We start from the raw sequence: 23,445 nt of genomic DNA on the forward strand, positions 1-23,445 counted from the left end.
CGGGGCAAAAGAAAATGGTAGGCTTGAATCTAAGTATATCATTAATTTTCTTTTATATGAAGGTACGAAACATTCCAATTAAATGTTTAAGATTGTCAGACTGGAAAAAAAAAGCATAAACTAACTCTGAGCTGTTTATATAAGAACTGCATTTTAAATGGAATTACACAGAAAGCCTGAAAAGAAAAGGATGGAAAAAGATAAACTATAAAAACACAACCATAAATGAGTTGGCATGGGTAAGTTTGCATCTGGCAAGTTAAACTTCAAGCAAGTAGTATTATTAAAGATAAAAGGTTATTATGAAACATCAATTAACAAATATAATTGGTCATGCACATAATGCTTGCATAGAAATAAATGAAAACATTGACAAAGGTAAAGAGAGAATTTTTACAATGGAAGATGTTTAATATTCTTCTTTTAGTAAGAATTGGAACAAGGAGACACACAAATTGTAATGATAGAAAATCGAACAATACCATTATCATCTCTATCTTAGATTGCAGAATACTCTACCCTATAACTAAGCAATACACATTCTTTGCAAGTATTGACACAAATTTACCAGAATCGTTTTTAAAATTACAGGGTTTTTTTCCTAAAGCCATTAATACACAATAGCAACAAATCTTGATTGTATTGATAGAGTAAGAACAATATAATATAAACTTTGGGAGAATACAATTTTAATTTTTCCAAAAAAAAAAAAAACCTTTTGTTTTTAGAAAGTACTGAGAGAGCTGAAACTTTCACAAAATAACAACGTATAAATATATTGCTTCCAACTGTAGGAAAAAAGGTCTCCTCCCCCTTAGTTTTGCCAACTCACTTATTCATTAATCTTGAATTCTTATTTTTGCTTCTATTGTTTAATGTATAGTTCTGACTGATGATTTATAGTTATCACATCACTAGGAAATTCTGGCTAAGAAATGGAATATTTGCTGAGGAAATTACACTAAGTATAAATTTAATTACATATCTAGAGTGAATACAATTACCTTATGAAATCAGTGTAAAGAAGGCTGGACATTTTTTAGAATATCTTTCTAATACCTTTTCCATGAACACCACCACCATAGCTATAAGGCCATAATGCAAATTGTAAGGATTTACTGTGGACAAATTACAAAAGGTTTGCATAATGAACATTTAAATATTTGTGATAATCTGGTAAAAATGTCTGTGTTCACTGGAATAGGGAAAAATGGCAGTTCTTAAGTTAATGAATAAACATGATTAATTTGAGACCAGTTCATCTACTGACTCTTCTTTTTTTTTGATTCACACATTGTAGGTGTGAAGATTTTTAAACGAATTGAGTAATAATATAAAAGGCTAAAATCCACATTAAAATACAATCATAACTTTACAAATAAATACCCAAATGCAAATGTCATAATTTGGTATGTTTTTGAAAGAGAAGTAGTTTAAATTTTTTAAAATGGAAATGACCAATATGCACCCAGAGCTTTAAAATTAATCATATCTTTGACTCTGCAAATTTCAATTTCAGTAATTTAGCCTAAATAAAGATAATTTAAAGTACATTAAAAATTATAAAATACAAGGTTGTGTGTGTTTGTGTGTGTGTGCACACGTGTATAAAAGCAGAGTCTAAATAGAACAAATTATGATTTTTTATATGATATAACATGGCATGGCTAATATTGACCTCTTAACAAAATCTAAAAACATGGCATTGAATGACAAAGGCGAAATAAAATGTGTATAAACAATATAAAATCACCAGTGTTAAAAATATAACTAGTAAGTAAGTAGAAGGATGTAAACATTTTAACCTTATATTGATCATAGTTATATTTGATTTTTTAATTAATTTTTAATTTTCTATACCTAATTTTTATAGGTAGCACAAATTACCTTTATTATAATGATAATGATAATTATTGCTATTAACAATAATGATTGTTTGTACTTAAATAATTTTCCTCATCCCTCTCCCTGTGCCCTCCTGAAGAATCTACTACTTCTGTTTGTTTCTTTTTTCTTTTCTTCTTTAGCATTGATGAGTCTTTAAGGGTGGGTTTGATCCTCTGCAAGTTTTGAAGTAGATGAAGAGAATGTTGGAGTATTAGAAATAGTTTAAAAGCACCAAAATCAATGGACGATATCAGGAAAATCACACATATAATTTGCAATAATTTTTTATCACATTCAATATTTTGGGCTGGTTTAACATTTATGTATAGTCTAGGGGAAAAATCATATTTTAAAGAAAACATTTATAGATGTAGTTACAATTCCTAACTCTGTCAGAATTTTTGTAATCTTATTTTTAAATTCTAAATACATGTTTGAAATTATTTATATTAAGAAGGTGGTAATTATTTTGGAGTGAAAGTTGTTCTAAAGTATGTTTGAGGTCCTAGAGCAAAATGGAAGGGTCTTGGTTAAAATGAAGGCTCTTGAATAAAACAAATACAGGAATGAAATCAAATTTAGTGTAACATGTGTCAGGAAAAAGAACTATGTTTTTTTAAGTTTTCTCTGCTCTTTCTATATTTAGTCTCAATCTCTCAGGACCGAAATTAATTAATACTCAATAAAGATCTATTGAGAGAGCAAGTGAATATTAATTTTGAGTGAATATATGATGTCAAATATTTTGAGGAAAAAAATACTAATTCAAAAGCCCAAAGTTCTCAGATTCTAAGAGCTAAATTAGTACACCAAAATAGTTTAAATGTGTTCTAAATAAGGTTTTGATAGATGATTTCATAATTTTGACAAGAAATTCTATCTGGGGAGAATGAAGATGGGCTTTATGTAGGAGGATACATTTGATGTAAGACTTAAAGCAGAGAGAAGACATGAGACAAGAAAAAGGGTTAGACAGTTCCTAGAAAAGAGACTGTGAACATAGTAAGATAGAGGTCAAATATTTGAAAAAGGGAAGATTTCACTTTGCCTAGAGCTAAGGCTACCTAATTATGGGAACACAGAAACATAGGCAGAAATATGCAATATTAAACACTGAATTCTACTTAAGTAAATTTGAGTTCTTTTTCTATATACATTTTGTCCAAGAGATTGATATCACTTAAGAAACAGTGTGCAATATGTTTTTGAGAAATGAAAAATAACTTCAAGTGAAAAGGCTGTTTCACTTGAAGGTGCCATGATGTGGTAATACAGTACTGGCAGTCAGGGGATCCTCAGTAAGAATTAAATGATAACACTGTATTGTAAAAGTAGATTTTTCTAGAACTCAGTATGAAATAATAAGCCTTTGTAGACTATCCAGAGCACCTAAACGAAATGCTTAATAATTTTCACATACGTTCTTAGTTTTAAACAACCAACCTATAAAGAGTATTTTGGGATACAATGTGCCCATAAATCAGAAGCAGCTGCTATATGTACTGCCTTGTAAGTGATGACATTCTAAAACCTTTATAAAGACCATTTATTTAGATTCTTGAAAAACACCATAATATGGTATAAAAATTTATCAAATATCCTTCAGGAAATTTCAGACTTTATTTCTGTCTCTGTACAAATCATATTACCATACACTAAAAGCCTACAAGAAAATTGCCTGTCCAAGTACATTATTTTATATATGCTTGGGGGAAATATCCATATTTAGTGCATAAATCAACATACAAAAAGCTCAAGAGAGAATCTCCCCACTGTTTGATTACTCAGTAGAGTATAAACCAAGCTTCTAACTATATTTGGCAGTTGGTACCTCTGTTTTCCATCATTTTGTTAAACCTATACCAATTGTATCCAGTTGTAACCAAGAGTTTCATAAAGTTAAAATTCCTTTCCATTTTTTTTTTTTTTTTTTTTTTTGTCTTTTTGCCATTTCTTGAGCCGTTCCCGCGGCATATGTAGGTTCCCAGGCTAGGGGTCGAATCAGAGCTATAGCCACAGGCCTACACCAGAGCCACAGCAATGCAGGATCCGAGCAGCGTCTGCAACCTACACCACAGCTCACGGCAACGCCGGATCCTTCACCCACTGAGCAAGGCCAGGGATCGAACCCACAACCTTATGATTCCTAGTCGGATTCATTAACCACTGAGCCACAACGGGAACTCCTTTCCATTTTAAAACTCTGATTATACTTTTGATTATCTCAGCTATGGAGTAGTAAAAGTTTTTGAATTAAAACTATGAAAAATTGAGAGCTAATTCTATAAAAAAGATACCTTATCAAATTTAGATGAGGACTATTTATAGGCAGTTCCACAGCACTATGTCAGTTGTCCTCAACAAAGCAAGTATAAATGCATACCTATGAATTAAAATGCAGTGGTCAATTATTTCAAAATTATTTTATGAATACTAATATTTTCCTTAAAATATAATAAATATTATCTTTATAACATTGTCTCTCCATGCAATAAATGTGTTTTAACATCCAGGTACTAAAGTAAAATACTTAAATTCTGCTCAGTTCTCAATAATTATAGATATATGTTCAATCAGTTATTAACCCATAACAGCAATGATTTTTCAACATCTAGATCTAACGTGTAAAAAATAAATTTCATATGAAGTTTTTCTAACAGAATAGTAGGAGCCTTTGCTATGCCTTGGGGGGGGCACTTACTTTTTAAAATCTGATTTGTAGGTGATTTGCTTTGCTTCTTGTTAAATTTATTTTAATACTTCTTTTGAGCAGTATTACTATTCTGCCCCAGTAATTCAGTCACATGTGTCTATGAAAATTACTACATGGCAGTTTTTATGACTTTGTAATCTTCTTGAGTAAGAAACAAATATTTCCCTTATTATAGAAAACATAATTAGTAAACCTCAGATTGAATTATTGTGAAAACAAAAATTACTGTTAATTTCAATATTTCTTACTTTCTTGTATTACAACATCTAAATGATATAAGAAAATATTCTACAGCATTTCCTTATAAAAATATTCTCTTTATTCATTCTCTTGGTCCTCCAGTATATCCTGACAATGAAAGCAAATTGATCATCCCAGACTTGTACTCCACTCACAATGACAAGAGCTTTCAAGGGTACTCATATCCCGTGCTGTGTGTAAAATCAGCTCAGCATGGAATCTGAGGTCTTTCATAGTAGTGGTCTAACCTCATCTCATTAGATTAGCTTTTGTGTATAGGCGTATGGCATGTGAGTGTGTGTTCTTTTATCGTGCCACATGCAATCCCATCTTCTTGAATTTATCCACATGTAATTTTTAATTTTTTTACTAGCATTTACTGCTTACAGACCCAACTTCCTCCATAATGCTAGAAAATATCAGAAAGTTGAAGAAATCTTAATGACAAATTTAATTTAACCTAAAAATAATCTGAGGTTTGGAAAGTTTAATTGATTTATAAATTCTGTGCCATTATTGAAGGGCACAGTCAGAACTAAAACTTGTAAATTGCATATTTGTGTGTGTACATGTAATAAATTTTGCTGCTGCTACTTTGTTCTAAAACTACTTCCTTTAAATGAGACCATAGATTTTATATCCAAGGATGAAACATCCTTCCAACTTTATACAATTTTATATCACCTATAAATTAATATATTTTAACATTTTTTGTGATACCTATCTTCTGAAAAATAAGGGAAAAAGGTTATGAAAAATCTCTTTCCACTGGAAGCTCCTATTCTTTCCTAATCTTGGTGCCTAGTAAATAAAGTAGATCTTTACCTCACACAGGATATTACCAATGCAGTGTGTTTTAGAAGACAGGTTTGAGTTTACCCAGGACCACCAGAGCAAGGCTGTCAAAAGGACAATCTGTATGGTGTTTAAGAAATTAAACTGTCATCATAACTCATGTGTTTGCCCAGGTTCAGGGGTGACAGCTTCACAAGCCTCTGTATTTATATATGAATAATTATGTCAAAAGGAGAGCAGGTTAAGAGAGAATTTACAGACCCTTGAGAGCTTAATAAATGCTAAGGAGTAGCAGAATCACATTTACAATGAACTAAATATGTGGTGGGTGGCATATCTAAGACAAGACCCTATTACAAAACAGAGAAAGTATTTTTTCCAAAAAGTAGTCTTAGTGTTTTATTTCTTTTAAGGTTCCTTTTCATATGAACATTGTTTCAAGGGATAATACAAAAATAGTTTTGACACACTGTTTTGGTTTGAACAACCTCATTAAAAAAATATTGATTGTTATAATGGGTTTTCTATTTTGGGTTCATGATCTAGTTGTCAAATAGACACAAAAAGTTACATTCTATCTTGTCCATGGCAGAAAAGAGGCTAATTTCCCAAGACCAGTGATAAAATATTTTATGAAAAGTAATTCAATAAAAATAGGCACACACTTTTACTATTTTTGACAGACTACAGAATTAAAAATAAGCAAGATGGTGCAAACCATCTAAAGCATAATGTATATTTTTAAATGTCAATACAGTAGTAGTGGTCAATTAAACAATGTGCACTCAATTTTTAGAAGGAACATTTCTGTTTACAGCTAAAAACAAGTGCTTATAGTGGAGCTTTGATTGCCTTAGGATTACAAGTATCTCTTTTTATCTGTATCTATTCTTCTGTATCTGTGAATCTCCAAGGATGGATCCCTTTGTGCAAGGCCCTGTGAACTGAATGTGGCGTTTATATACTGCCTTAGAAAAAGAATCATAAGGCAATTTCAAGTCCTTAGACACAAACATTTGTCAGTTGAACTTGTAATATCCTGATGTTAGTTATTAACTATAGTGTGAAAAGTGATGTTAAATGAGGGGTACTGGAGAGTGCCATATGACTCACCTGAGGAGAAATAAGAGGAAAAAAAGAATCAGCAAGTAAATTGTATGAGTCAACATGAGTATGACCTATGGAACCAGAGGAGAGAGGTATCAAAAGAAAAGGAAATAATAGGTTTCCAAAAAAGGAAAAGTATACCCTCACATACAGAAAATGAAGAATTAGGCCAAGATTTTTGCAATTTCACAGATAAATGCATGTCTGATTTAATAGCAATAAGCATGGCTTTTGTGATATTGGCTACTTTTCTTGTTTTCATTTTTGGTTGATTCTGTCTTATTTGCCTGATGTTGCCAGTGAGTCAAATACTGTTTATACCATTAAAGGCACTTCTAGTGTCTTGTGCCAAGAATAAAAAAAATAAATATATGATCTATGAGTGCTGTGAGTATTAGTAATTACTTACCTTGTTTTATGCTCAGACTTTAGAAACTACCAGACTTTAGAAACTATCTCAGTATACACTGGGCATAAATTGGGGATAGTTCACAGTGAACAAAAAAATTATTTTATGTTTGGAATAGAATGAATGAGATTGGTCAGGAGAGGGTAGATAAAAAGAAAATTCTGGCCATCAGAAAGATCCTTTCACCTATTTCAAGACCCAGAAGAAGAGAGGGTAATAAATCTGTTTCCTCAAAACTGGATACAAGAAGGGAGTAACATCTTCCTTGTTGCCATTTGCTCTCAACCACTAATGAGCAACTTTTCACTTGGTCTACTAAAACAAAATGAAATCTAAAGGTAGTGTCTTCTTTCTGTTTCCTTTTTCTTTTCTTCCTCATTCTGCTTCAAACCCTTTGTTCTAGATTTCAGGCAGGAAGTAGTTCAGTTTGACTGATTAAGAAACGAAAGCATCTAGAAGTATTAGAATATATTTGTTTTTCATACATAGCATATTATTCTTAATTCTCACACATTATTCATCATCAAAGACCAATATATTTTAGCAAATTTTAGTATATTACAGTTGCATTTTTCTTTGCCTCATATAACACATTATTATTTATCTATGTCTTTAAATTTCAAAGAAAGTTTGCTTAATCTTTTAGATTCACACACACATAACACTAAATTATATCTAGCTGACTAATTAATAGCTAAGTCCACATATTAGTTACTTTATTTTGAGGCTTAATATGGGTACTGACCTAATCTAGCTACCTGAATGAATCACATTCCTGACACTGTTCTACCAAAAGAATTTGCATTATCATGCCTTCTGCATATTGTTCATTAGTCACATGTTTTAAAATCTTCATTAGAAATAAGGAGAGTTGCTGTAAAAAATAATTATCACTGGATTTATCATATAAAGATTCTTACCTTGCCTACATATTGTGTGTCTGTACCTGTATACTCTTCCAACAAGAAGAACTGATTCCACATCCAGCCACGCTTGGTACGGTGTAGGATTTTACCCTCATCTTGTGTCAGACTCACTATCCTTTCATTTGGTAAATTACTGTTAGTTTTTTCTTGAAATGGGATAGCATCAATTGCATGAAACATATAGGTCCAGATGAATAGTGGTAGGCAATGATAAGTCCTCATTATCTGCAGCTTCAGCAGGAAATCAAATTCTATGTACTGTCTGTTTCCCTGAAAAGTATTGGAAGAAAAGTGGTTTTTTAGATTATGTTTCATCTTCATATAACCTATAAATTGTATAAACTTTTCTGAATGTTATTTAAATGTTATAAATAATATATTATAAATACATTATATTTCCATGTTACAACAGGGAACTCTCATTAAAAACTTATATATCATACATATTAGTAGGGAAACGTATATAACACAAATAAATTAAACAGGAATTTAAGAGCTAATTTTACGACCACTGCATTACAGCATATAAATGTATTTTTTTAATTTAAAATATAAAGTATTTTAATACCAAGTAAGCTCTGTAATACACCAAAGATCATATTGAGTGTTCCTAAATTCCTCGTCTAATAAAAGATGATATTTACATAGTAATATAGATATATTTTAAAGAACAATTTTTATATAATAGTTGTAGTTCATAATAAGTTAGCATTCTGCTATCATACAAATTCTTAAGTTAGTGTTTTCATCATCAATATCATCATCATCTAACCTGGTTGCTCCCAATATAGCCATTTGCATATATTTATCCATAGATGACATAATGGAGAATGTTAATTGCAGAGTAGAGAATGGATGCCTGCTATGGTACAGAGCTATTGGCTTGTCCAGCTACATGTACCCAAATTTCCATACCTTTTTTTTTTAATGTTCTTACTTAACAAAACACACCTCTGTGGCCACAAATCCACACACTACTCCATAATGAGAGAAATCAATGTAATGTCATTTTTTTTTTTTTGAAATTTTGAGTGATGATAGTTATTCTTAATGAGAGGAACTTTCACATGCTGAGGTATGATGACGTCATTCTGGCTTGTCCATGATTTAACTTAAATTTAATGCTAACTAAAAGTCTATCCATGGCCTGTTGAACATGCTGCACATTTGCTTTAACCATTTAAGAAAAGAATGCATTTAAAAACCAAAATGGAGTAACTCTGCCCCAGTCATCCAAAATGGATCTGGGTGGCCATCATAGACATGGTTTTAGACACATTCTTGTACCACTGAGAACTTGAATTTCTTGAACTATATCTGACTCAAGGGCACCACCAGCCACTAGGCATTCTCAAAACAACATCTGATAGAAGCTGCAACATTATGGTCTCAAGGTCTCCCCTTGTAACTACATAACCACTTTGGAACCAACTAATCCTTATTTAACTAGCATCCCTACTTCTTGCCAGCTCCAATCCTAATTCCTGACAGTTAATGTAATTTTTTTTTTTTTTTTTGTCTTTTTGCCATTTCTTGGGCCGCTCCCGCAGCACATGGAGGTTCCCAGACTAGGGGTCTAATCGGAGGTGTAGCCGCTGGCCTCCGCCAGAGCCACAGCAACGCGGGATCCGAGGCGCATCTGCAACCTACACCACAGCTCATGGCAACGCCAGATCGTTAACCTGCTAAGCAAGGCCAGGGATTGAACCCACAACCTTATGGTTCCTAGTCAGATTCATTAACCACCGCACCATGACGGGAACTCCAAGTTAATGTAATTTTTTAAAGCATAAAGGTTTTTGCCTTAATAATCTTCCCCCATTTTGTAGTCTGGTGGAACACAATTCAAATTCTTGAATCTTTGTGTCCCAGGCTATAATCCTCAGTTTGGCTCAAATAAAACTTTTTATTCTAATTATGAATTATTTATTGATTTTTTCCATTGACATTCTTATTATAGATTGCTATTATTTTCGGCAATTTTATGTGGCTTTAGATTAATCCTGTAAACTACTGGAAATTGGTCAATTTAAGCACAACTGATGTAGAATTCTGAAATAAATGTCAGAACAGTGCAATATCAAGTAATGGTAACAAAAAGAGTAAAAGTACTAGCTAATGGCCATTAGTTCAGAATACGCCCTGCATTTTATTGATCAGTGCTTGTGCAGTAGAAAATGTGCAGGCAGAAATTCTCAAGAATAACTGTTTTGATAAAATACTACAGATTCCTTAGCTGACCACACTGGGTACCCTGGTTTCTTCCCATGGGGAAATTTTTCTTTTGGCCACCATCCTTGCAGATTGCTCTTGCAAAAGAAATCGAAGAGCAATCTTCATTTCCTGTGGTCTGCTCTATGGTTTCCACTTTAGGTAGAATACAAGCTTTTGAGAAGAAAAGTCCAGTCCTATTAGATGGATCCAGAGACTTAGGCAGAGGCTAGGATCCCAAAGGCTTCTATAAGCTATAGTAAGAAATTTGCTGTCATTTCCAGTGCATTGGAAAGCAGTTGGAAGACTTTAACATGCCATGTTTAGAAAAGATCAACCCTTATATAGAGTGAAAAACAGGCTTAGAGGATAGGAAAGGATTTGGTTAGAGGGGAGATCAGTTAAGTCTATCAATCCAGTCCAGAAAGCGATGACGATGGTGGTTTGAAGTGGACACCAACACTCTACTCAGGTTTCCTTTGATTCTTTAATGTGGACACATACACACACACACACACACTACATGCACTACAATTTTTGTGTGTTTTTCTTCTAATGACCTGCACCTGCAACTCTCTTTGGAGGACTTCCCTTGGCTACAGGAGCCATTTTGCCTACAGGCACAGGGAGCCTCAAGTGCTTCCACATTTATAATTTTCTCCACAGAATCCCTGAGCCTTTGCTTAACAGGTGCAGAAGTATTTACACTAACATGCTATTTACATCCCAAAGCTCCCCTAAAGAATCATGCTGATGCTAGAACTTAGACTGAAATTACACCCTAACTTGGATTCTTTTTCCTATCCTGCTTTCCCATTCCTCCCTCACTTCCTGACCTGGAAGCAATCTGTTAACCAATCATTTGCATCCAAATCCCTGCCTCAGGGTTGTTTCTGGGGAACCAGACCTAACAACTGGGTAAGACTTGCATATTCATATTCAGAAAAGAAAATACTACCTACTCATGTATTGGTTATAAAGGATTAAAAGAGAAATAAAATATAATTCCTACATTATTAGTTTGTGAACTGGGTAGATGATTGAGCCATTTTTGAGTGCCAGTTTCATCAGGGGAAAGGACAATCTATTAGAAAATTATTCTTGGTCAAAATAAAGAGATTTTATTTTATTTTTATTTATTTATTTATTTTTGCTTTATAGGGCCGCACTCACAACATATGGAGGTTCCCAGGCTAGGGGTCTAATTGGAGCTATAGCCGCTGGCCTACACCACAGCCACAGCAATGCTAGATCCAAGCTGCATCTGCAGCCTACACCACAGCTCACAGCAATGCCGGATCCTTAACCCACTGAGCAAGACCAGGGATAGAACCTGTAACCTCATGGTTCCCAGTTGGATTCGTTAACCACTGAGCCATGACGGGAACTCCCAAAATAAAGATATTTTAATGCTGCTACTACTAACGGCATTTCAGCATAATTAGTAACAGGAAGCAAAGTGATTCACTGATCTACTAATTTCATATAATTCATATATTTATGACAAACTTTTAAAGTATATTCTTCTGTAATCCCTTATATCAGTCATATTATTTTAAGGAAACTGAGGCAAAAGAGGTTAAATGACTGTACAAATTTATATAAACAGCTACAGAAAGACTGAAAGTTAAATCCAGGCACTCCCTTGTACTTGGGCTGTACTGCTCCAGAAATAGCCTGTGAACATCTGTGATGCTGGCAACCAACATTTATTCTAACTTGCTTTCTGTGTTTTAGGCAATTGGCTGAGTCTTTTTTTTTTTTTTTTTAAACAATGTTTCTTTAACTCTCCTTGCAACAATATTACAAGGAAAGCATGACCAAATTATAGAGAAGGGTAAACTGAGTCTTGGCCTGTTGAACAAACTTGCTGATATCGCAAAATGGTAGGCACCTTTGGGAAAGTGGAAGGCATCCAGGATTTGAATTCTGTGGGACTGAAATCAATGGACCTTATATTCATTGTACTGCTGTTAAGTAATATTGCTTCATATGTGCCCAGCTGAAAGCCTTCTTCATGTGTCTTAAGTGCTTGCCCAAATCAAGGTCTTTGCTTTACTCACATTCAGACCTTGAATAGTCTTGCTTGACTCACCCATAGCCAACTCCTTCTCATTATTCAGTTTCTACATCATATTCTGCTTTCTTGCAAAGTCTTCTGTAACAACCTTTTCAAAGAGCTTACCCAACTTCAGTCTCTAATGATTTCTTTCTTAACATCGATTTATTTCCTTCATATAATTTACAGTGATTTTAATTATCTTTTTCATTTAGCGCATTATATGTTTATTGATTGCTTCCTTTAGTTATAATGTAACTTGTATGATTGTGGGATATTTTGCAAATCACTGTATCTTGCATGAAACAGCTGTTGACATGTAATACATACTTAATATATATTTGCAAATTTATTTGATTGGTTTGATTCATGCCTAAAATGGATAAAAGCCTGGGATCACATACGAGACTGACAATATTCCACTGTATAAACAAGCTAATAGAGATATGTAAAGGGTTTAACTGGGAGGAAATGTGCCTTTTAAAAGAGTCCTGGTGAATTTTTCCTAAAAAATGAAATTCAGTCTGCAATGAACTAAGAAAGATGTTTATGAAAATTTGCATAACATGGGATTAAGTATGAACTTTACAAAGTGATTGGTATAAATTATAGAGTGTTTGTTTGAACAGTAAACCCCTTTTATTAAAAATTTTTATTTTTCTCATAATTCTAGGCATAATTCTTTCACTTTTAGGAAAAATTAATGTATCCTCCTGTGCCTAATTTAACATCTGTACATTCCTTAGCTCTTAGACAAAAATGCACATTCTAAAAGGTTTTGTTACATTTGTTTTTAAAGTTAGCAAGCTCTTATCCCATAGGGTTTATTAAAATTCTTCATATCCTTTATTCATTCAGTAGCAACAAGCTGATTACTAAATTTTCTATGCTTAATTACCTCTATCGCCCTTAAGCACTCTGCATTTTAATCACATTTTTTGTTGATAAATAAATACTATTAGATGCATTATGAAGTACAATATTTTAAGTTTGGTTTAATTGTGACTTTGTAATCAGGGAATTCACTTGAATCTTGTTAACTTTAAAAACTGAAAATTGTTTTGTTATCATTCCCTTGTTCTTTTAATTATATTTCAATTGCACTTGAGAAAAATGGCTGCTGGCTATTTGTAAGCAAAAAAAAAAAAAAAAAAAAAAAAAAAAAAGTCCATTACTGTAATTAAGTAGGATGTTCAGCATATAAAATCTGCATCCAAAATTAAAGTATATCGTTTTTTCTTATACCTATGGTTTAAACTCAGATAAAGTATTTTAATAATTCCAATCATGTTTTTTGGGCAGTTTCTCAGATGAAATGTACATATAAAACAAGTGTATATGACTGATTTTAGTATCTTATTTTAAGATTTATAATCAACAAAGCACCTCTGGACATCTTAATGTATTTATCTTAAAAAAAAACAACTGAGCTATAGTCATTTATTTTAAATCCTTTTCTAGATGAGATATATAAGATGTGGAGAGGTGAAGAAAATTGTTTCTGATGACCCAGTTATTTTGTGGTTTTGGCAAAAGGCATACATATCTTGTTTGATTCCTTGGCCAGCAATCTTTCCAATACTTTATTGTATTTTTAATATGAGTTGGTAAGACAAATCTGACAGTTCAGTTAGGTAAATGACATGTATATAAAGAAACAGTCCTGTGACTATGAATAGACACCAAAATTATGTCTTACATAATCAAGGAACTATTTGGGGATATGTGTTTTAACATATCTATTTTTCATAGAAATTGATAATTCTTGCATTTATTACATAAATATATGTGTGTATATATAATTGATCATATGTATTTAATATATATATAAGCTCTCTAAAATATTTTTTAAAAAATTCTACATCCAATTATTGTCATATTTAGTTAAAAATGATTTCATTTTTCTTATTAAAAAATTAATGGAAGAAATATGAGCTTCCAGATTTGTATAAGCAATCCTTAATACCACTACTAAACTAAGCTTTAAAAAATTAGGTTTAGGTCATCTCTAGAACACTGGTAGTTTAAACTAGTATCATAAAAGAAGCCCTTCAACAGGTTTTGCCAATATCCTATCAAAATAACAATAATAATATAAATAATAGAATATAAATATATATAGAATATATAAAAATTTACATAAATACATGAAAACTTATTCATAGAACCTGAGAAAAATAATCACTATCTATAGCAAGAGTGGAGCTAGATTAAAAAAATAAAAGTTCTCTATGATTTATGGAAAAAACATCAACTTTCAAACAAAAGGAGGTAGAAAAGCAAGTTTTTTCACAATATTAGTCCTCCAATGAGGATCAAGGGGATCAAATCTTACATATGATCCTGGATTACCAGGATTCTCCTTTGTAGTTGGCCAAGATACTATTATATCAATTTAATAAAGGCATCCCCTATAACATAACAGGACAAAGATAAAAAGGTACAAATTAGTGTACATTATTTCAGATATATTCTAATTTGGAGATATGCCTTATAAGTGAATAATTTTAGTCAGAGTCAGAGATGGAAAATCTGTTAGGAGAGAGCTATGGCCACAACTTGTTGAAGAATGTTAGCTAACAAAGTATTATTGGCGTATGGGAAAAGTAGAATTTGATACTATCACAGAAAATGGGGGCTTTTTAGTCAAAGTGTTCTTAGACACTGGAAACCAGAAAAAAGAGTTTCAAGTTGGTGTGGAAAAATGATAAAAATGCAAGATGAGATTAGATTACAATAAAGCTGTGGGAGATCACACAATCTCCTCAGCATAAGCACACGCAGTAGTAACACTTTCATCTGGGGGAAAAAGACAAAAAACAAAGCACGAAAAAGGACTTATGGAGATGTAGGAAATCAGATGAATAGAGAGCTTTCGGTAAGAAAAAATAATTAAGTAGTATAGCGTTCCCAGTCTCAACACTTCTCACAAGAGAACTTCCCTTTAGTCAAATGAAAAAAGGAGGAAAAAAAATTTATACAGGATGAGTCCATATCATTAATATATAAAAAATATTCTTAAAACTTGTAAAAACAGTGGAGTTATATTTATGTAATAAGAACAAATGAATTACAAATGTGTGTATTTATTGTCTAAACAAAGTTGATGAATCATGTCATATGCATATGTTCTAGGCACTGGCAATACAGCAATGAATTAAAGTACTTTTACCTGTAGAGATGGTAACAGAAGATAAAAACTAAAGTGGCAGATAGTGCTAAGTGTTATAAAAAATATAAAGCAAAAATAATTTGAAAACTTACTATAAACTTACAGTTATCTGGGTAGCATGGATTTGGCAAAAGAATAGATCATAGATTGAATAGAATAGACAGTACAGAATTGATCCAAGCAAATGTAGTTAACTGTTATTTGATAAAAGGACAAAGGCAATTCAGTGGAGAAAGGATAGATTTCTCAGCAAACTGTGCTGCAATAGTTGGACATCCACATGCAAAACCTTTTTAAAAAATATATCTCCATACAAACCTTATGCTTTTCGCAAAAATTAACTCAAAATGTGTCATAGACACAAACATAAAATGTAAATTACAAAATTTCTGGAAGAAAACACAGGAGAAAATCTTGGTAAACAGGTTTGTCAATGAGTTTTATATATGTGAAAAGTACATTTTATGAAAGAAAACAGCGATAAGAGATTTTACTAAAATGAAAAATGTCTGCCTTGTGAAAGTGCTATTAGGAAAATGGAAAGACAAGGCACTGACAGGAAAAATTTATGTGCAAGACATATATCTGATAAAGAATTTATATATAAAATATACAGAGAACATTTAAAATTCAATAATAAAAATATAAGCAGCCTAATTTTAAAAAATGTTCTAAAAGTCTGAAAAGATGACACCTTACCAGAGAATATACCAAGGTCAATAAGCATACCCCACAAAGCCTTTTAAAATCAGTTGGCATTAGGGAACTGCACATTGAAACTGAAGCAACAAACGTTTACTGCAAAACTATTACAACAGCTAAAATCCACAAAATCACCCTATCAAATGCTGCTATGTTTGTGGAGGAACAGGAACTCTCCTTTATTGCTGGTAGGAATGCACTATGGAACAGCTGCATTGGAAGACTATCTGAAAGTTTTTTATAAAGCTAAACATAGTTTTATTGCATAGTCTAGGAATCATGTTCCTAGGTATATAATTATTTGATTGAAAAGTGATGTTCACACTCACATAAAAAATCATATTACTGTGTATATAAACTTTATTCATAATCTCTAAAAACTATGCAAAAAAGATACCCTTCAAAGGTTGTACATGAAGCCCTGATAGCAGTTGGGTTTTCCTTTTTTTTTCTCTAATGCAAATGCTTAATTGTCCATCTGAAATAAACACTTTACCAGCCACAGGACTAGATAAAAAGCAGATGTTCCTTCCCTTCCTTTGAGGTTCCTTTGTTTTAGCAATCCTGGTTGATTTAGATAACTGACCATTTGAGTTGCTTATTTGTCTCTTCCTGCACTTTAAATTCCTGCTCTTATCTTTTAAATTTACCAATAAAGAGTGAGAAAACCTAGGTCTCAGGCTCAACCTCAAAAAAGAAAAAAACAGAACCCCAGACTCATGGGCTCAGTAACACACTCTCTCTCTCTCTTTCTCTCTCTACCCGCCCCCTCTCCCTACTACCTATTTCCTTCTCCCAGGACCTAGATGTGCTACCAGGTGTGCTCTGTGCTTTACAGAAGTTGTGAGTAATAAACTTTTGGGTTTTTTTCAAAGTTTTCTGACAGTTATTGCTTAGGGTGTTTTGCAATCATAGTAAGAAACACAGGGCTGGTTCAGCCAAAACATTAGTTATCAGTAGGTTTAGACTGGAACAAAATGTAGGTCAATGGATGAACAAATTGTGGTTATCTATATAATATTATTCAGAGATAAAAAAAAAATGAGCTTTCAATTCTTAAAAAAATGAGGAAACTAAAATCATAGCTCTAAGTAAAAAATTCCAGCCTGAAAAAGCTACATACTGAATGATTAAAACTATATGACATTCTGTCATGTGCTTGTTGGCCATCTGTATCTCTTCCTTGGAGAAATGTCTGTTCAGGTCTGTTGCCCATTTTTCAATTGGATTGTTGGCTTTTTTGCTGTTGAGTTCTATAAGTTGTTTGTATTTTTAGAGATTAAGCCATTGTCCGTTGCATTATTTGAAACTATTTTCTCCCATTCTGTAAGTTGTCTTTTTGTTTTCTTTTTGGTTTCCCTTGCTGTGCAAAAGCTTGTCAGTTTGATTAGGTCCCATTTTTATTTTATTAGGTTTATTTTATTTTATTTATATATTTTAAATTTTATTTTATTTATTTATTTTTTCACCCATCTTTCCCAAATAAATCTTGCATAACCATAGTGTAATTTTTCAAGTCAGCAAGTTAACTTTAATATAATATTATTAACTAATTATACACTTTATTCAAATGTCATCAATTGTCCCACTAATATTCTTTTGTCTTGTCTGAAGTATAATCCAGTATTCCACATCACATTTATTTATTTAGTTAGTTAATTTGTTTTTGTCTTTTTTTAGGGCCACACCCACGCCATATGGAAGTTCCAAGACTAGGGGTCTAATCGGAGCTGTTGCTGACAAGCCACAGCAATGCCAGATCTGAGCTGCATCTGTGACCTACACCACAGCTCATGGCAACTCTGGATCCTCAACCCACTGAGCAAGGCTAGGGATAGAACCCACAATCTCATGATTCCTAGTTGGATTCATTTCTGCTGTGCCAAGAGGGGAACTCCCCATTGGTTTATTTTTGCTTTTATTTCTGTTGCTTTGGGAGACTGACCTGAGAAAACATTTGTAAGGTTGATGTCAGAGAATGTTTTGCCTATGTTCTCTTCTAGAAGTTTGATGGTGTCTTGTCTTATATTAAATACTATATGATATCACTTATATCTGGAATCTAATATATGGCACAAATGAACCTTTCCACAGAAAAGAAAATCATGGACTTGGAGAATAGACTTGTGGTTGCCAAGGGGGAGTGGGAGGGAGTTGGATAGATTGGGAGCTTGGGGTTAATAGATGCAGACTATTGCTCTTGGAATGGATTAGCAATGCGATGCTGCTGTGTAGCACTGGCAACTATATCTGGTCACTTATGATGGAGCATGATAAAGTGAGAAAAAAAGAATGTATACATGTATGTGTAACTAGGTCATAATGCTGTAAAATAGGAAAAAAAATAATGTAATGGGGAAATTTAAAGAAATTAAAAAAACTATATGATATTTTGGAATAGGCAAAACTATAGAGACAATTAAATAACAGTGGTTGCAGTTGTTTGGGAGGAAGGGATTAATAGATGAGCAAAGGGGAACTTTGAGCAGGGAGTTCTGTATGAGACTGCAATGGTGGCTACATGACATTATACATTTGTCAAAAACCATACAACTTTACAGCATAGAATAAACCTTAATGTATGCACAATTCCTAAAAATCATTTTAGGAGCTGGGGACTGGAGAGATAGGGTCCAAGAAAGAACGCAGGCTATGACAAGAGAATCTAACTTAATAAAAATATATGAAACAATCTCAGTGAAGAGGGAAGTTGCTACCCCAAATAACTTTGGAAATGAGTTAAGTCCCCAAGACTAAATGAAAAGAAATTGCACATATGCAAAATCTAGATAATGAAGTATTTTCTCCAAAGGATTAGGTTAATAATTAGGCTGCTCCACATGTATACTGAAAATCAATTAAGTAAATGGATGGCAGATATTAGAAGTCAGGTTTCTTACTGTTGTAAAAATTTAGAGATAAACAAGAGGAAGAGGACAGCATGATGCATGTGGAATAGAGTTGGAGACTTCAATGGAAACTCATGTACTTTAGGAGTTTCCACTGTAGCACAGAGGGCTAAGGATACAGCATTGTCTCTGCAGTGGCTTGGGTCGCTGCCGAGGCATGGGTTCAATCCCATCTTGGCCCTGCACAGAGGGCTAAGGATCCAGAATCACTGCAGTTGTGGTGTAGGTCACAGCTGCAACTGGTATTTGATACCTGGCCCAGGAACTTCCATTTGCCACTGGTGCAGTCAAAACAAAACAAAAAAACAAGAAACCTCATGTACTTTAATATAAATTATGGATGCTTATGTATTGAAATATTTATAGATAAGTGTATATCCATACAAGTTTGTATACATACATATGTATTCCTTGCTCTATTACCTGAGATGGCCTAGCAGCAATACCACCCAGTACCCATGAACTCACCTAGTGCCCAGATCTTGGCTTCAAATACCATTTTCCAACTAAAGGAACCAGGGATCCTTGGGAAAATAGCTCATTTTAGGACTAGAGAAGGAAATATATAAGATGATCTAGTAGCATCTTGGAGTGTCAGAAGATGAAGCAATATTTAACACACATACACACACACACCAGGAACACTACACTATCCCTGGTTAGTTCCTTTAACACTTCCCATCCCCTCTATTAAATTCTTGCCAATCATTGAGTATGTCATCTGTTTCCTGACTATATCTTGGCAGAAACACTGGAGAAAAGGTAAAAATGAACTAAAAGTCTAAGAGTAGGGAAAGGGTAAATAAGTCCTGCAACTTACATGTAATATGAGGTCATATCATGAAGTCATCCAAAAATCCATGCAGTAATTCCTTCACCAAGTACATATAAAGCACTTACTTTTTTTCTAGTCATGTATCTAGAACAGCAGATTGCTTAAGAATCCTGTATTCTGGGAATATGTTCTACATATATAGCAAGATAAAGTTTGTTTATGACCCACCCCTGAATAGGTTACTGACATTAGAAGTCATTTATTGAATAATATGTAACCTATCAGGAAAATAAAAGAAAAACTTCAGTTTATATTTAAACTTGCTAATCAGTGGAGAAAAGTATAGATGAGTTTTCTACCTGGGGTTTCATGTCAGCTTCCAGTGTCAAATATGAACATCAGAGTCTGTCAGAGGCAAGTTAATGACTGTCTCACATGCATCAGCAGACACTAATTATTTCTCATTTAACAAAGAGCACATAGTGCTAAAAATTATCCAAATTTAAAACTGTATTTGGTTTGACATAACTTCTTTTCTTGAGTTAGCTCTAGAAAGCAAAAGTTCAGACCAAACTGTTATCCAGCTTTATGTCTTAGTGTGGAGCCGGGGAGAATGGGAACAAGTGAATGGGGGTAGGTTGTGCTTGGCAGTACTGAGGATAGGAAATTAAGTAGCTCTGGAGGAGCAAATTGCAAAGCAAATATGCAAGGATTTATAATGATTACCACAGTATAGATACCAATGAAAAGTTAATGTTTTAATCAAAAATCAAAGTAGTATTATGGATTTTAAAGTGGAATTTTAACGTTTTTTTGTTTTGTAAAACTTTTTGTCAGATTGATGACAGAATATTTTAACACAGATTAAGATATGGTATAGCATTTAAAAGGAAATCAATTTTTTAAAAATACAGCTATTAAACTATTTTAAAAAACTTGTGATGTAGTTCTCAGTTAATGCAATAAATAACAAGACCCAGTAGCAGATCTGATCAATACTATTACTGTAAAGAAAAAAATGAACATACAAGGTATTTAGTAGGATATTTTATTTCTACTAATCATAAAGTCATAGGTACATCTAATAATTCTATAAATTGATACCCATAAACATAGTTTTGAGACATGTTACACTTCAGTTAGAGATAAGTACAAATATTGATGTAATGTTTCCAAATTTAAATTTATGGACTCCATGTTTTAAAATAATAGGAACTTAAAATTTGAAAAATATGTAATTTTACATTGGCATTATATATGTAGGCAGAAGAGTAGAATGAAAAGTGGACACACAGAGAGATGGATTAATATTCTGAATTTGTCACTATCTTAATGAGCTTAGGCAAATTTATTAACTAGGTTTTATTTTCATCATATCTAGAACAGAAATCATAAGCTTACCTTATCAGGAGGTAAAATAGTTAAATAAAACCATGTGTATAAAAAGAATTTGAAATATGTTAGATTCATAATGTATAAATATAATATTTTCTTTCAAATTGAACATATTGATTAGGTTGTTATATAATTATATACTATTAATGTGCAATAAAACAGTATGCATTTGTCAAGGAAACTATAAATGAGATTTGAGAGGGTCATTTAAACTATCACGTTAACCATTTTACAGTCATATGCATATCCATAGTTTACTGTAAGTGCTTATCTAGATTCCATACTAGACTCTATTGTGCTCCATGAAGATCCCATTTGCCAAGCCCATCTACATAGCAGCCAGCTGCTGTGAAGGTTTTCTGCATATTGCCTATAGTTGCCCCCTTCTTCTGAAAATTTTTCTCTTCTGATGAGAACCACAATGCTAGGGAAATTCCTTCAGTCACCACAACACTGAGGCACTCCTTGCCTAAAGCTGGGTCAGCTCTCTCTTCCATATTATGCTTAGAGCCTTCTCTTTAAGGATCAAGCCAAAGCTCTATTCAACATTAGACCATGTGGGTGCTGTGTTGTGTTCTTTTTCCTTCTCTCTCCTGCTTCATTGCTTCTTTACAGTTTCTTCCTGAGAAGCACACTTTCAGTCAATCACCTGCACCCAAATCTAGGTCTCAGACTGATTCTAGAGAACTAAGATTATATATATGGTCCAAATGATCCTCTAGTCTGGTCTATTAGAGTAAGCCATTCAGCTATGCTTCAAATATTTACCTGGTGCCTATTATTGCCAAGCATAGGGTATACATTAGGGATACAAATAAAACATACAGAAAAAGACAAATACTATCCAACAAACGAAATAATATGAAAACGCTAATAGAAGGCATTCATGCAATTGAAAAAAATCAGAGCATTATAGCAGGAAATGAATATAAGGACGAGGAAGGGGAAGAGAAGGGAAATTCCAACTGGGTCTCATGAAGAAAGTGTTATTTGAGTAAATATTTGAAAAAGGGGAACTATCCTGTTAGGAATGTGAGGGATGTTCAGTCAGAATATAATCTAGATCAAGGGCCCTATAGCAGTAGATGCCAGATTTGTTTCACCTATGTCTGAGAGAAGTAAATGAGAGGAAAGTATAGGAGAAGTGGTTAGAGCAACTGAGAGAGTTGGGGTGCGGGGGCATTCTTGTAGACCAGAGAGGAAAGTATAACAAGGAGGAGGTAGTGATGTCAAGACAAGAGATCAAAAACATGCACACTGGAAATTGGCCCTTGGATTGAAACCATAACTGTAACTATGTAGTTAACATATTGCAGTGCTTCTGTGAATAAATATAGATTGTCTTATACCTGGGTTATTCAAATGGTCTCTAAATATTCAAAAGATAAAATTCCTAGAAGATGTTGTAATCTTTCTTAGTGACAAATACATTTGCAAATATTCTAATATCTGTTGTGATTTCATTTTTATGTGGAGTCAACCTAGAAAATTGTTTAAATTTTAAGACTAAATATTGTTAGAGGTCCATGTTTAAGGGCATGACCTCTAGTGTTCAGATGCCTGATTTCAAATCCTTGCTAGGTGACCTTGAATATGTTATTTAATCAATGGTTCCCTGGTTGCCCTAATATGCATGTTGCATTATTACTGATTTTTTAATGTTTTCAGTTAAGCTAATTAATACACATAAACTGGCAGGAATAAGGAAGTAACCTCCACCAGTCTATTGAAAGACTATAGATCTGCCAACACCTTGATTTCAGACATCTAGCCTATATAATTAAGATAAAAAAGTTAAGTGATTTTAAACCGCTTGGTTTGTCATACTTTGTTGCAGCAGCCCTAGAAAACAGTGTTAATTAAATATTAGTATTTATTATCAAGTTATAGTATTTTCTTGACTTTCCCTGGTAAATGTAAGAAATTTTTTTTCCATGCTTCAGTATCATAGAGTACATAATATTTAGGACAGGGAGTTAACAGGAAGCAGGATTTTTTGTCTTTTTTAGGGCCACACCCACGGCATATGGAGGTTCCGAGGCTAGGGGTCTAATTGGAGCTTTAGCCACTGGCCTTATCCCACTGCCATGGCAATGTCAGATGCTAGCCGCATCTGTGACCTACGCTACAGCTCATGGCAACGCT

General features: G+C 33.2%; 2 protein-coding genes across 7 annotated transcripts in view; one reads left to right on the plus strand and one right to left on the minus strand.

Annotated features, from left to right (window-relative positions):
• LOC146395472 (uncharacterized) overlaps positions 1-23,445 on the plus strand; it is a 491,363-nt gene that overhangs the window by 112,147 nt on the left and 355,771 nt on the right. The gene's annotated exons all lie outside the window — the stretch shown is intronic.
• CDH9 (cadherin 9) overlaps positions 1-23,445 on the minus strand; it is a 131,914-nt gene that overhangs the window by 79,614 nt on the left and 28,855 nt on the right. For both annotated transcript variants that reach the window (XM_021076628.2, XM_085001761.1), the window contains exon 2: positions 8,072-8,347. In XM_021076628.2, the coding sequence (XP_020932287.1) occupies positions 8,072-8,299 (228 nt within the window). In that variant the 5' untranslated portion in view covers positions 8,300-8,347. The remainder of the gene's footprint in view (positions 1-8,071; positions 8,348-23,445) is intronic.

The sequence above is a fragment of the Sus scrofa genome, chromosome 16, assembly GCF_054392235.1.
Source record: "Sus scrofa isolate SSC_HxYL_T2T_F1_AM1 chromosome 16, Sscrofa_HxYL_maternal_Yorkshire_Landrace_v2.0, whole genome shotgun sequence".
Lineage (NCBI taxonomy): Eukaryota > Metazoa > Chordata > Mammalia > Artiodactyla > Suidae > Sus > Sus scrofa.